This window comes from Aedes albopictus, chromosome 1 (assembly GCF_035046485.1).
Source record: "Aedes albopictus strain Foshan chromosome 1, AalbF5, whole genome shotgun sequence".
In the NCBI taxonomy this organism is placed as follows: domain Eukaryota; kingdom Metazoa; phylum Arthropoda; class Insecta; order Diptera; family Culicidae; genus Aedes; species Aedes albopictus.
In genome coordinates, this window is record NC_085136.1 from 61,248,696 (window position 1) to 61,262,083 (window position 13,388).

Genomic DNA, 13,388 nt, shown 5'->3' on the forward strand with positions numbered 1-13,388 from the left:
GACCCATCAAACCACGGCAATTTCGTTTATCTGTATCTGAACGGTAAGCAGGAAAATAGTCTCAGACCATATCTGAACCGGTAGTGTTCCGGATCCGGATCCGGCGGGGGTCTCGACGGAACTGGCCAAATATAAAAGTAAACCAAACTCAAGCATGCGACACATCAAATCACGGCTTTTCCATTAACATGATGGCCTGTTATCAAGGAAGTCGTCTCAAACCACATTGGGGACTGCTGGTTGTATTCCGGAACCAGTTCCGGGTGTCTCAACGGAATTGGCCAAATATAAAAGTGAACCAAGCCCATGCATACGACACATTCAATCGCGGCTTTTTTTTATAACCTAATGAAAGATTAGCAAGAAACTAGTCTCCGACCATATCAGAACCGGTAATGTTCCGGAACCGATTCCGGATGTCCCGTCGAAAGTGTCCGAATATAATAGTGAACCAAGCCCATGCATTTGACACATCAACAAGCGGATTTTCCGATAACCTGATGAATGATTAGCAAGAAAATAGTCTCAAACCATATCTGATCCGGTCTTGTTCCGGAACCGTTACCGGGTGTCCCACCGGAAATGGCCTTATATAAAAGAGAACCAATCCCGTGTATGCGATACATCAAATAACGGCTTGATGACTGGTTATCAAGGAAGTAGGCTAGAAGACCACATTAGGGACTGCCGCTTGTGCCGGAACTAGTTCCGGGTGTCCCTCCGAAAGCGACCAAATATAAAATTGAACCAAACCTACACGGAGAAAAATAATTAGTAAACACAAACAAATTTCAGTTTGATTTAATCGGATTCTTATGATGAATTACGCACAAACAAAACATTGGTTTGATTTTACTACCTTGGGCAATTGTTTCTAACTAACATTTTGGGTTGTTTATCTGGCAATCCAGCCGTTAAATTCTACAAACATCCGTTTGAAAATACCATTCCGTCGGTTGTTTCATTTTGACAGTCGAAAAAACAAACGTTTTGTTTGTTGTTTTCAACTGCCACATACAGTTTGTTTTGAATAAACTTTGATTTGGTTTAACTCGTCATGTCCGTTTAGAACAACCCAAATACTAAGTTGAAATTACAAACCAAACCATTCACCCCCCCCCCCCCCCTCTTCACCTCTCCCCCTTCCCTCTTTGGTGTTCCTGAAATTTTCCTTAAAACGATTATTGCGAAAAACTAATTTGCAATTTTTTGAAACATCTTTTATTTTTGCAAGTCACACAAAATCACCAACCGCGCTGCGGTGTTGTTCAGGAAGGCTGATCAAATGAATCATGTGGTCTTTGATTTGCCGGCGAACTTTTTCGAGGTTCTTCTAGCGCTGCTGGTGTCGTGGTGGCGGTGGGTTCCTGGGTTTAGTGGTATGGAAGGACCGCAAAAAAAATCATGGCCCTTTAGTTTCGTGTGCGCAGCACCAGTTTTTCTGTGAAGAGCAGCGTCGTTGGTGATTTTTCATTCGGCCCTGTGGGTGAATCCTGGAATCCTCCAAGTGAGTCCGCCGAAAATAGGTGTTTACGGGATAGCAATGAATATCTGAAAAATATATAGGAATAACCATCTTTGACCCTTGTAGCATGATCTGTAGCATGCAAAATATATTCCACTTACCTTGATTTAATAGTTTAGGCACATTTTGAACTTTTAAGTTACTAAGAGTACTTCCAACACACGGAGCAAATCTGTTCCGTCCCGCCAGAAATGTATTGAATACCGGAGAATGGTAGACTTTGTGATTATGAAGCAGAAAATGGAACAAACTAAAATAGCAGTTTGTTTGCAAACCAATTTGGTTGTTGTTTTTTCTCCAAATAATATATTAGTTTGAATCTACTACCGAGTTTGTTGAATCAAACTAATATTTTGATTTGTTTTCGACATCGAAACAACCCGAACTTTAGTAGATGTATACAGAAGTGTTAGTTCGAAATAACAAATTTTGGGTTGAAATCAACCGGCAAAGTTTGTTGTTTTGTGGTAGTTTCTGAAAGTAAAAACAACCAACTCGCCTGTTTGTTGCAAACGACATTTTCTGTGAATGAGTGTAATCAGTTTTGTACCTTTTAATTCCGCCCTTTGTTGCTTATCCTTTGACAGATACGCGTATTTCGACTACCACTTGTAATCTTCCTCAGTGTCAGTTATCCACTGGATGACACTGAGGATAACTGACACTGAGGAAGATTACAAGTGGTAGTCGAAATACGCGTATCTGTCAAAGGATAAGCAACAAAGGGCGGAATTAAAAGGTACAAAACTTCAGACTCTAGTTTAATTTAAAAACACTTCACTAATACTTTACTTTTGCAAAAGAAAATAAAAAATGAATAACTCTTTTAAAGAAAAACTAGAAAGGACGAGCAAATTCCTTTTAATTCTACTACTGTGCTTATCTTCGGACAGATAGGCCTATTTCGTCTGTGACTTACAGACTTCTTCAGTGTCAAGTGCTCGACTGAAGAAAACCTCGCATTCGTTGTGGTATTTATACTAGGAGTGTATGTGTAGGTACGTGTGTGGGTAAAAGTGTAGGTATAAAAATGTAGGTACAAAATTGTAGGTACATATTTGTAAAAAAGGGGGTGTATCTGCCTGTTAGAAAACAGGGTGTCAATAAGATACCTAAAGCTAGGAAAATTCCTACCGATTTGGTAGGTAGTCAATTGGTGTTTGTTGTGTTATTTTTTCTGCCGATTTGGTAGGTAGTCAATTTGTGTTTTGTGTATTGTGTAATGTTTTGTGTGTGTTAGGTAAAAATTTAAACAGCCACGTGTACCCATTGCCCTGATCCTTGTTAAGTAGTTTTTTATTGTTTTGTTTGTAAATTTCTAAACTTTCTGCAACATCAAGTTTCCATGGGTTTGTAATGTGTCGTAAGAGTTTAATATTTGAAGTATTCATAAAATGTCCTTCATTGAAAATATGTTCAGCAACTTTAGATTTAAAATGATGAATGAGTCCCTTGTCTGTGTCTTTGTGTGCTTTTGATACTTCCGTTATGTGTTCTTTGAATCGTGTGTTGAGTGTGCGTTTTGTTTGTCCTATGTATATTTTGTCACAGTGATTACATGTTACTTTGTAAACACCAGATTTTGTTAAGTTGTCCAACGGGTCTTTCGTAGATCCTAAGAGAGTTTGAAGTTGGTTAGCTTTGCTTGTGAAAACTAATTCAAAACCAAACTTTCTGAGAATTGGTCGGAGTTTTTTGGTGTCATTGTTGTAGTTCACAGTTATCCGTTTAAGTGTAGGTTCTGTCCGTGTCAGTGTAGTCAAAGAACGTCTGTATTGTTGTTGTGTCTTTTTGTTGATGATCTGTTGTATTGTTTGTTTTGTGTAACCGTTCAACTGTGCTAACCAACTTCAAACTCTCTTAGGATCTACGAAAGACCCGTTGGACAACTTAACAAAATCTGGTGTTTACAAAGTAACATGTAATCACTGTGACAAAATATACATAGGACAAACAAAACGCACACTCAACACACGATTCAAAGAACACATAACGGAAGTATCAAAAGCACACAAAGACACAGACAAGGGACTCATTCATCATTTTAAATCTAAAGTTGCTGAACATATTTTCAATGAAGGACATTTTATGAATACTTCAAATATTAAACTCTTACGACACATTACAAACCCATGGAAACTTGATGTTGCAGAAAGTTTAGAAATTTACAAACAAAACAATAAAAAACTACTTAACAAGGATCAGGGCAATGGGTACACGTGGCTGTTTAAAAAAATTTTTACCTAACACACACAAAACATTACACAATACACAAAACACAAATTGACTACCTACCAAATCGGCAGAAAAAATAACACAACAAACACCAATTGACTACCTACCAAATCGGTAGGAATTTTCCTAGCTTTAGGTATCTTATTGACACCCTGTTTTCTAACAGGCAGATACACCCCCTTTTTTACAAATATGTACCTACAATTTTGTACCTACATTTTTATACCTACACTTTTACCCACACACGTACCTACACATACACTCCTAGTATAAATACCACAACGAATGCGAGGTTTTCTTCAGTCGAGCACTTGACACTGAAGAAGTCTGTAAGTCACAGACGAAATAGGCCTATCTGTCCGAAGATAAGCACAGTAGTAGAATTAAAAGGAATTTGCTCGTCCTTTCTAGTTTTTCTTTAAAAGAGTTATTCATTTTTTATTTTCTTTTGCAAAAGTAAAGTATTAGTGAAGTGTTTTTAAATTAAACTAGAGTCTGAAGTAACAAGTTCTACTAAAAGCTCTAAAGTAATAGTAAAGTGAAGATGGCAACCAAGCCAAAGTCAGAGCCGAATAAGTTCATCGAGTTGAAGAAGACCATCGCAGGATTACACAAGGATATCGCGTTTCTCAAGAAGTGTATAGAGTACAGGCTTACTCCCGTAAGTCACAAGGTAAAAGTTAAAACAGCCACAAACCCCAACATAGTAAAGACACTTGAACAAACACTCATCAAAGAAAGCATCAAAAAACTACACAGCAAGATCAACATGAAAACTTTGGAATGTTATTCTCTCCATTTAAAGTTAGCGAAAGATTATCCTGAATCTTTCCCTAATTTTCTAACAAAAGTAAAAGTTGCAGAATTTTGTGAATCAGAAAGAAAAAGGAAATTACTAGATAAAAAACTTAAAGCATTAAAGATGCAAAATCCGAAGTTTACATGTTCTTCTACACAACCACAAAACACAACACAAGAACTAACTGGGTTAGTGGTCAATCGCTCTTCCGAACAGTTTACGGAAGAACAGTTGACCCTTCTCAACAAAGGTCTTAACTACGCAGTACACTCTAAACCAGATTCAACACAAACCATAATCGACATTGAAACAGCTATCAACACGAACAATTTACAGACACCACAGATTCAAGAAATCAGAACACAAACAGCTAACACTATTCAAAACACACAACAAAACAAATTGAACAAAGAACACCTGAAAGAACAACGAATAATCAAAGAACTTAACCAGAAACCAGTTTTCTATCTGAAAGCTGACAAAGGAAACAAAACAGTAATCATGAACAAAGAGGACTATGATGAAATAATGAATAACAAGATTCAAAATGGACCTTACAGAAAACAACGTACTGATCCTCTTCCAGGATTAGTAAGACGTGTTGACAAAACTCTCAAAGAGTCTACACCAGTTTTAGGAAGCGTCATTAAAAGCCTGAAAGAATCTAACCCTTCATTGCCAAGAATAAAAGGACTTCCCAAAGTTCATAAACCTGGAAATGAAATGCGTGAGATTGTTTCAGCCATTGGTTCACCTACACACAAAATTGCCAAATATTTAGTACAAGAATTCCAAAACATGCCTAAAAAATTTCACAGTAGATCTGTCAAGAATTCCGAACAATTCACAGAACTAGTACAGAATTTATCCGTTAACGACGATGAAATTTTAGTTTCATTCGACGTTAAATCACTATTTCCAAGCATTCCAGTTAAAGAGGCCATTAACCTACTAGAAGATTGGCTTCTGAACCAATATGAAGATTCAAATTCAGATTGGATTAAGAAAGTTCGTACATACATCAAATTAACCAAACTTTGTATGGAAGAAAATTATTTTTCGTTCAGAAATGAAACCTACAAACAACTTAATGGTGCCCCCATGGGCAATCCACTTTCTCCATTTTTAAGTGAAAATTTTTATGGCAAATTTGGAAAAACGCTTAGAAAACAACAAACAGCTTCCTGAAGTCTGGTGGAGATACGTTGACGACGTGTTTAGCATTGTTAAGAAACATCTTTTACCTGAAATCTTGAACAATATCAATAATGCACACAAAAACATCGAATTCACTTATGAAATTGAACAGAACAACCAACTACCATTTTTGGACATACTCATCGTAAAACAAGAATCAACACTTTCCTTCGAAATTTACAGAAAACCGACACACACTCAACGCACTATTCCAAATTCATCAAATCACTCACATCAACACAAAATTGCATCCTTCAATCACATGATACACCGAATGCAGACACTTCCACTTAGTGAAACAGGAAAAACGAAAGAACTTAATTACATTTTCGAAACAGCACAGTTGAACGGTTACACAAAACAAACAATACAACAGATCATCAACAAAAAGACACAACAACAATACAGACGTTCTTTGACTACACTGACACGGACAGAACCTACACTTAAACGGATAACTGTGAACTACAACAATGACACCAAAAAACTCCGACCAATTCTCAGAAAGTTTGGTTTTGAATTAGTTTTCACAAGCAAAGCTAACCAACTTCAAACTCTCTTAGGATCTACGAAAGACCCGTTGGACAACTTAACAAAATCTGGTGTTTACAAAGTAACATGTAATCACTGTGACAAAATATACATAGGACAAACAAAACGCACACTCAACACACGATTCAAAGAACACATAACGGAAGTATCAAAAGCACACAAAGACACAGACAAGGGACTCATTCATCATTTTAAATCTAAAGTTGCTGAACATATTTTCAATGAAGGACATTTTATGAATACTTCAAATATTAAACTCTTACGACACATTACAAACCCATGGAAACTTGATGTTGCAGAAAGTTTAGAAATTTACAAACAAAACAATAAAAAACTACTTAACAAGGATCAGGGCAATGGGTACACGTGGCTGTTTAAATTTTTACCTAACACACACAAAACATTACACAATACACAAAACACAAATTGACTACCTACCAAATCGGCAGAAAAAATAACACAACAAACACCAATTGACTACCTACCAAATCGGTAGGAATTTTCCTAGCTTTAGGTATCTTATTGACACCCTGTTTTCTAACAGGCAGATACACCCCCTTTTTTACAAATATGTACCTACAATTTTGTACCTACATTTTTATACCTACACTTTTACCCACACACGTACCTACACATACACTCCTAGTATAAATACCACAACGAATGCGAGGTTTTCTTCAGTCGAGCACTTGACACTGAAGAAGTCTGTAAGTCACAGACGAAATAGGCCTATCTGTCCGAAGATAAGCACAGTAGTAGAATTAAAAGGAATTTGCTCGTCCTTTCTAGTTTTTCTTTAAAAGAGTTATTCATTTTTTATTTTCTTTTGCAAAAGTAAAGTATTAGTGAAGTGTTTTTAAATTAAACTAGAGTCTGAAGTAACAAGTTCTACTAAAAGCTCTAAAGTAATAGTAAAGGTACAAAACTGATTACACTCATTCATAGAGGGTATTCTGCTTAGAGGGTTCGAAAAGTCGGTACAAGACATTTTCTGGTTTATTGCAACAAAATTTCATTTCAAAACAACTAATTATTTAGTTTGAAATTCAACAGGCGTGTTAGTTGTTTCAAACTACACCAATTCTTCTCCGTGTATGCATGCGACACAGCAAAGCGCGGCTTTTTTTGATAACCTTATGAACGTTACTAAGCAAATAGGTTCAGACCATACAGGGTGGTAGGCTCGTGAATGCAAACTTTTTAAGGGGTGATAGAAGATCATGAATGGTGAAAAAAATTCTACGCATATGGTCAAATCTCAACCGTTACGTAGTAATTGAACTTTACATGTTTTTGACTTGCATGCCTCAAACTGACTATAACTGGAAAACCTATTCATTGGTTCCTTGTGCAATTGGATTGCTTTGGTCAATCACGGAGTAGCAACTACGAATTGTGCGGTCATCTATGCTCATGCTTAAACTGGCTATAACTTGAAAATGGTCAATCTTATCACATCTTATTAACCTTCATTCGAAAGATTATTACATTTTCTACCCAAAAAAGATCTTTGAATCTATTGATTTAGTTGAAAAAAAAAACTTAGTTTTCTAAAGCAAATAATCTCTAAAGTACTGTTTTTGATTTGTTTTTGTAAATTGTCTTTGAAAATGCGTAATAAATTTGAATTTTCTGATAGGCAAATTTGTGGCCCCTATTCCGTGCTACAATTCGTTCTTTGACATCAAAGGTCTAGCTCCTCTCGTGTACTTGTGATTCCGAATTCAACATCGTATTTCAGATCATGAATTTGCAACTGGTCAAAATCTTCATATATGCAAGAGAACAAAATCATGACCAAAGCAATTTAATCAAATCACACCATTTCCATAATAAAATTATAATTTTACTTGAATCGTATTAAGCGTATAAGTGTTCTCAGGATCGGCTAATGTCGACGTAAAGATCATGAGTGCATACTCGACGAGAAAGGCACTATCACCACTAGGTGGATTAATCTGGGGTTTTTTAATATCTTAACGGATTTACTGTTCAAGCTTTTTTTTTAGTCAGAAAAACTTATCGATGCAACGTAAAACGCACCCGTGTGTGTTGGTGTGATAACACATGTTAAATTCTTTGATTGATTTGCTGATACGTAAGTTGTTTATCAAGTGCGTTAGGTAGTGTGACTTGTTTCCAGCAGTCTCAGAAGTGTTAAGGTTGCCATTTATCAGAGGTGTAGAAATATACTACTGACTTAACTATATTAATATTACAGAAGAATTCTAAAGAGGTATCATAAAACTATGAAACTATGATAGAAAAAGTGTGTCTCAATGAAGTGAACTACATATAACTAATTCGATCTGATCTGAACCTCTACTTCCAGCATTAGTTTGCCAGATTAGGGCTTCGCATTCAGGAATGGGTCGGGATCGTTTGAACTCACTTCTAACAGTAGGTCAATCAGGTGCATACTTTTGCCTTCAGTTTTCATAGTTAATGCTAATGTTTAAGAACCGTGAATACGCGGCATCCCTGGAGAGTCTTTTCCAAGAGCATGAATACAACGTGTTGCTCAACCAGAAGCAAATCATTCAGGATGTCAGCCAAGTAGGTGTGCCCAAACACAGATCGGTACAGTTCAAGTTATAAAATTCTAATGCGATCATTTCAGTTTTCAAAAGTATCCTGTTGGATCAGTGATTTGCAGAAAAATATTCAGAACATCGAAGAAGAGCTTGCAGGTCAAAGATCAATCAATGTTCGTCAACAGCTGGATGACACCGCAAATCTGTGCGCCAAGATTTTCAACGCAGTCAAGGGACTTCAGACAGATTTGCAGAACCTAAGTAAGCGGAAAGATGAGAGAGGCGAAAATCAAAGAGAAAACGATGATCTGGTTAGCCTGGTGCGCAGTACTCAGTTTAAAAGTGTGAGAACTGCCTATTTCGAGGCGTTCTGGAGGTTTCGCTCGGTGGTGCATAATTACGAGGAAACGGATAGAAAGCGGAGATCTGTAGGTTGGTGTGACAACGAAGCTCATCCTTCACTTAAAATCCACCTAAACCCTTCTTATATTTTTTTTTATTTGTAGAATCATCGCAACAATCCTTGACCTTATCGTCGCAGTGCGACACCACGCAACCGACAAATACTCTGGGATACGACTTTGTAGATACCAGTCAGTGGTTGTCTCGACGCCACTCCCTAGATGAACGGGTTTATTTTCCAAAATCCTCCACATTCATTATCAACAAGAAAATTGCCGCCCCTAAAATCCAACACCATGCCGAAGAGGAACGCAATGAGGAGCTGAAGGCGCTGGAGCGAACGCTCGTCGATATGCGGGATCTGTTTGTGCTGATCTCGACCCTGGTGATGGAGCACGGCAGCATGTTGAATGTGGCGGAAACCAATTGGGAAAATGCGGCCCAGCGTGTGGTCACCGCAGAAACTGATATAAAAGAGGCACATCGCCACTACCAGGAGGCAAACAACGGCCGGAAATGCTGCTGCTTGGATGTGACTTTCGGCCTATTGGTACTGCGCAATTTTTTCATCAAAACATGTGTGCGTACGTCCATAAATTACGTCACGCTTCAAGAGGGAACGGAGGGGTTCACAGAAGTGTGAACAACGCATATTCAAAATACTGGCATTTCGCCAATTTTTATCCGATTTTTTTGAAGTCACCCTCAATCGATCATTAATTGGTGCTAGTTTATTACACTCAGGTGGTCATGTGGTATCCGGAACCATTCCGGATTGTACTCTGGTCAGGGGGTGGGGGAGATGTTTGTTTGGCCAAATGGCTAAACGTGATTATTTTGTGTGTTATTGTGTTTGGGAGGCCACCGCGGAACCTGTTCCAAGTGTTCTGGAGCGGCCATATCAATTGATACCTAGTTAAGATATTTTTTTCTGTCCCATTCTTTCGAAACCATGAAGATTGATACGTCGCACGAAATGTTTTGGTTGAAAACCAGAAGTGTCCCCAATGAGGCCCCACGGAACCTGTCACGGTGATCCGGATGGGCCAACTTATTCAAATTTGGTTATTGCAGTTGGGTTTCACTGTTCACAACAAAAAAAAAATATGAGAAAACGGGACGATCAACCGGAATTATTAATACACAAGTAGTTTACGAACGAAAACTAACAAATAACTTTATTCAGAAAAGCAAAAGTAAACATGTCTTTACTGCTCGATCACTGCTTTTGGAATGACGTGTCCAAACAAGAACGCGCGTTGGCGGTATTATGTTGACAGAGCCGGCGCACACGTTAAGAGCAGCTCCAACGTAGGGGTAGGAAATTGATACCTCAACACCCTCGCTCAATTTCCGAACTTTACCAAACCCAAATTGGTACGATGCTGCAGAAACGCCTTACTCGGTAATCCTTTTGTCATAACGTCTGCAAGCTGATTTGCGCTTGGAACATATTGTACTGCTACCTGCCCTCGCTGAATCAGTTCCCGCACAAATCGGAATTTTACGTCAATATGCTTCAATCTTCCGACATCTCGTTTATCCTCCACGACTCGAATGGTTGACTGATTGTCTTCATAGTAGATGATTGGTTCTTCCAGCTTCACTCCTAGTTCCTTCAACAAACGAGTCAGCCAGATACCGTGGCAGACGGTAACACACAAAGCAATAAGCTCTGCCTCGGTAGACGATAGAGAGACCGTTGGTTGTTCCCTTGTTAACCAACTGACCGTGCATCCGTGCACGCGAAAAACAGATCCTGTCAACGATCGTCGATCTACAAGGTCGTTGGCCCAGTCTGCGTCTGAGTATGCTTCCATTGCCGGCGATTTATCGTCTTCTCGAAATACCTGCCCGAGATCTATAGTACCGCGTACGTATCGCAGAATGCGCTTCAAATGCACCCAATGTTCTTCCGCAGGGCAACTTTGAAATTGACTGAAATAATTTACAGCCGCACACAGGTCTGGTCGTGATGTCAATGTGACGTACATTAAACATCCAACCAATTCTCGATACGGTTTGGCCGTCCGCATCGATTCTTCTCCTTTCTTCAGCCGCAACCTGCACTCCATCGGTGTTGATATAGGCTTGCAATCACTCATGTTGAACTGTTTCAAAAGTCCTTCAAGGAAACTTCGCTGAGAAATTCTCAGCTCCCTTTTCTCAACATTTCGTTCGATTTTCATGCCGAGAAAACAGTTCACTTCCCCCACATCAGTCATTTCGAACTCCGTTGAAAGGCACTTCTTCACAACTTCAACAAGTTTCAAATGTCGTCCAATGAGCAAAACATCATCCACATATAGAACAAGGAACACTTGATTCTGTCCCGTGCCCTTAACATACAAACACTGATCACTTGTGCTTCGACGGAATCCAAGTCTTTCCACAAAGCTATGGAAACGTTCATTTCATGCTCTTGACGCTTGCTTTAGTCCGTAGAGCGACTTATTCAGTTTACACACTAAGTTCTTACCTTTCTCATGTCCTTCCGGTTGGGTCATGTAGATTTCTTCCGATATCGACCCGTTCAGAAAGGCAGATTTCACGTCCATCTGGTGGACCGTCATCTTTTCTTTATTTGCGATGGCCAAAACTGCACGAAGCGTGTCCAGCTTTGCCACCGGGGAATATGTTTCGGAATAATCGAATCCATGTCGCTGCGTAAACCCCCGTGCTACAAGTCTTGCCTTATACCGATCTTCTTCACCATTTTCACTTCTCTTCACCTGGAACACCCACTTACAGGATATCGGGGTACGACCTTCTGGAAGTTTCACCAGTGTCCACGTATTATTCCGCTCCAGTGCATCGATCTCTTCACGAACAGCTGCCTTCCATCTCGGCCAATCCGCTCGCTCTCGCATCTCACGCAACGTACTAGGCAAATTCTCCACGTAGCTCGTAGCGTTCAGTGCGTACCGGTAATGTTCATATCATAATCACTGTGCCAAGAAGGTACGTGGCGATTTCGCCGCGGCCGTTGGTCGCTTCCCGCTTCTTCACTCACTCCTTGCGATGATTCTTCACGAAGCGTATCATCACCACAACTTTCGTACTCTGCATCATTATTTTCTTCATCTTGTTCCAAATCACTTTGTTCTTCTTCATCTTCATGTTCACTCGCCGGATCTGCTGCTGCTTCTCTTTCATCCTCGCTAGCATCCGATTCTTCGGAACATACAGGAACTCGCACGATGCCACTGTCACCTACACTGCTTTCCGGATCCTCTTGCCTTGCACCACTTTCCTCGACAAAAATCACGTCTCGTGCCACCACGATCTGCTTCCGCCTTGGATCCCATACTCGATATCCGTTATTCGAGTAGCCGACGAAAACTCCTTTCCACGATTTCCCATCGAGTTTCTTCCGAAGCTCCTTCGGAATGTGCACAAAAACTTTCGATCCGAAAACGCGAAGTTTTTCAACGTTTGGCTTCTTTCCTTCCCACATTTCGAAGGGTGTTTTCTTCTCGCCGATTGCACTGGCTGGACTGCGGTTCGCCAAGAACGCCGCCGTCTGAACCGCGGTACCCCACAGCTCGCTACTCACCCCAGAATCTTGCAGTATTGACCGCGTCTTCTCTACAAGCGTTCTGTTCATGCGCTCGCTGGTACCGTTTTGCTCCGGCGTATACGGAACCGTCCACTCGATTTGCACACCTTTCTCTTTGCAAAACTGCAGGAAAGCACGATTCTTGTACTCCGTACCGTTGTCGCAACGAAAACGCGAAATACTTCTTCCGAACTTCGCGGACACTATGGCTTCATACTCGCGAAAAACTTCCACTACTTGATCTTTCGAACTGATCAAGCACACGACGGTGAAACGACTCCAGTCGTCAATAAAAGTCACAAAATACTTTTCACCACCGACGCCCACTGGTGTCACCGGGCCGCAAACGTCCGAATGTATGAGCTCTAGCACTCGCGTCGACCGACCGAAAATGGTTTCCGTGATTGCTTACCGACAATGCAAGGCTCACACACGATTTCGTCCGCGAATTTCCCATCGATCTTCGCTTTCATACCGATCACCATCTCATTACGCATCAAGAGTTTCAAGTTCTTTCCGCTCAAATGGCCGTACCGACGATGCCAAATCTCAAGCCCTTTCGGTATCCGCCCACAAGAATAATGC

The 13,388-nt window shown here is 39.9% G+C and overlaps 1 protein-coding gene across 1 annotated transcript; it reads left to right on the forward strand.

Annotated features, from left to right (window-relative positions):
* Positions 1-8,403: 8,403 nt before the first annotated feature.
* On the forward strand, positions 8,404-9,887 carry LOC134284966 (uncharacterized). The gene is made up of 5 exons (XM_062844641.1): positions 8,404-8,544; positions 8,641-8,708; positions 8,769-8,864; positions 8,929-9,274; positions 9,349-9,887. The coding sequence occupies exons 2-5, from the start codon at positions 8,676-8,678 to the stop codon at positions 9,885-9,887; spliced, it is 1,014 nt and encodes a 337-aa protein (XP_062700625.1). The 5' UTR covers positions 8,404-8,544; positions 8,641-8,675.
* Positions 9,888-13,388: the final 3,501 nt, after the last annotated feature.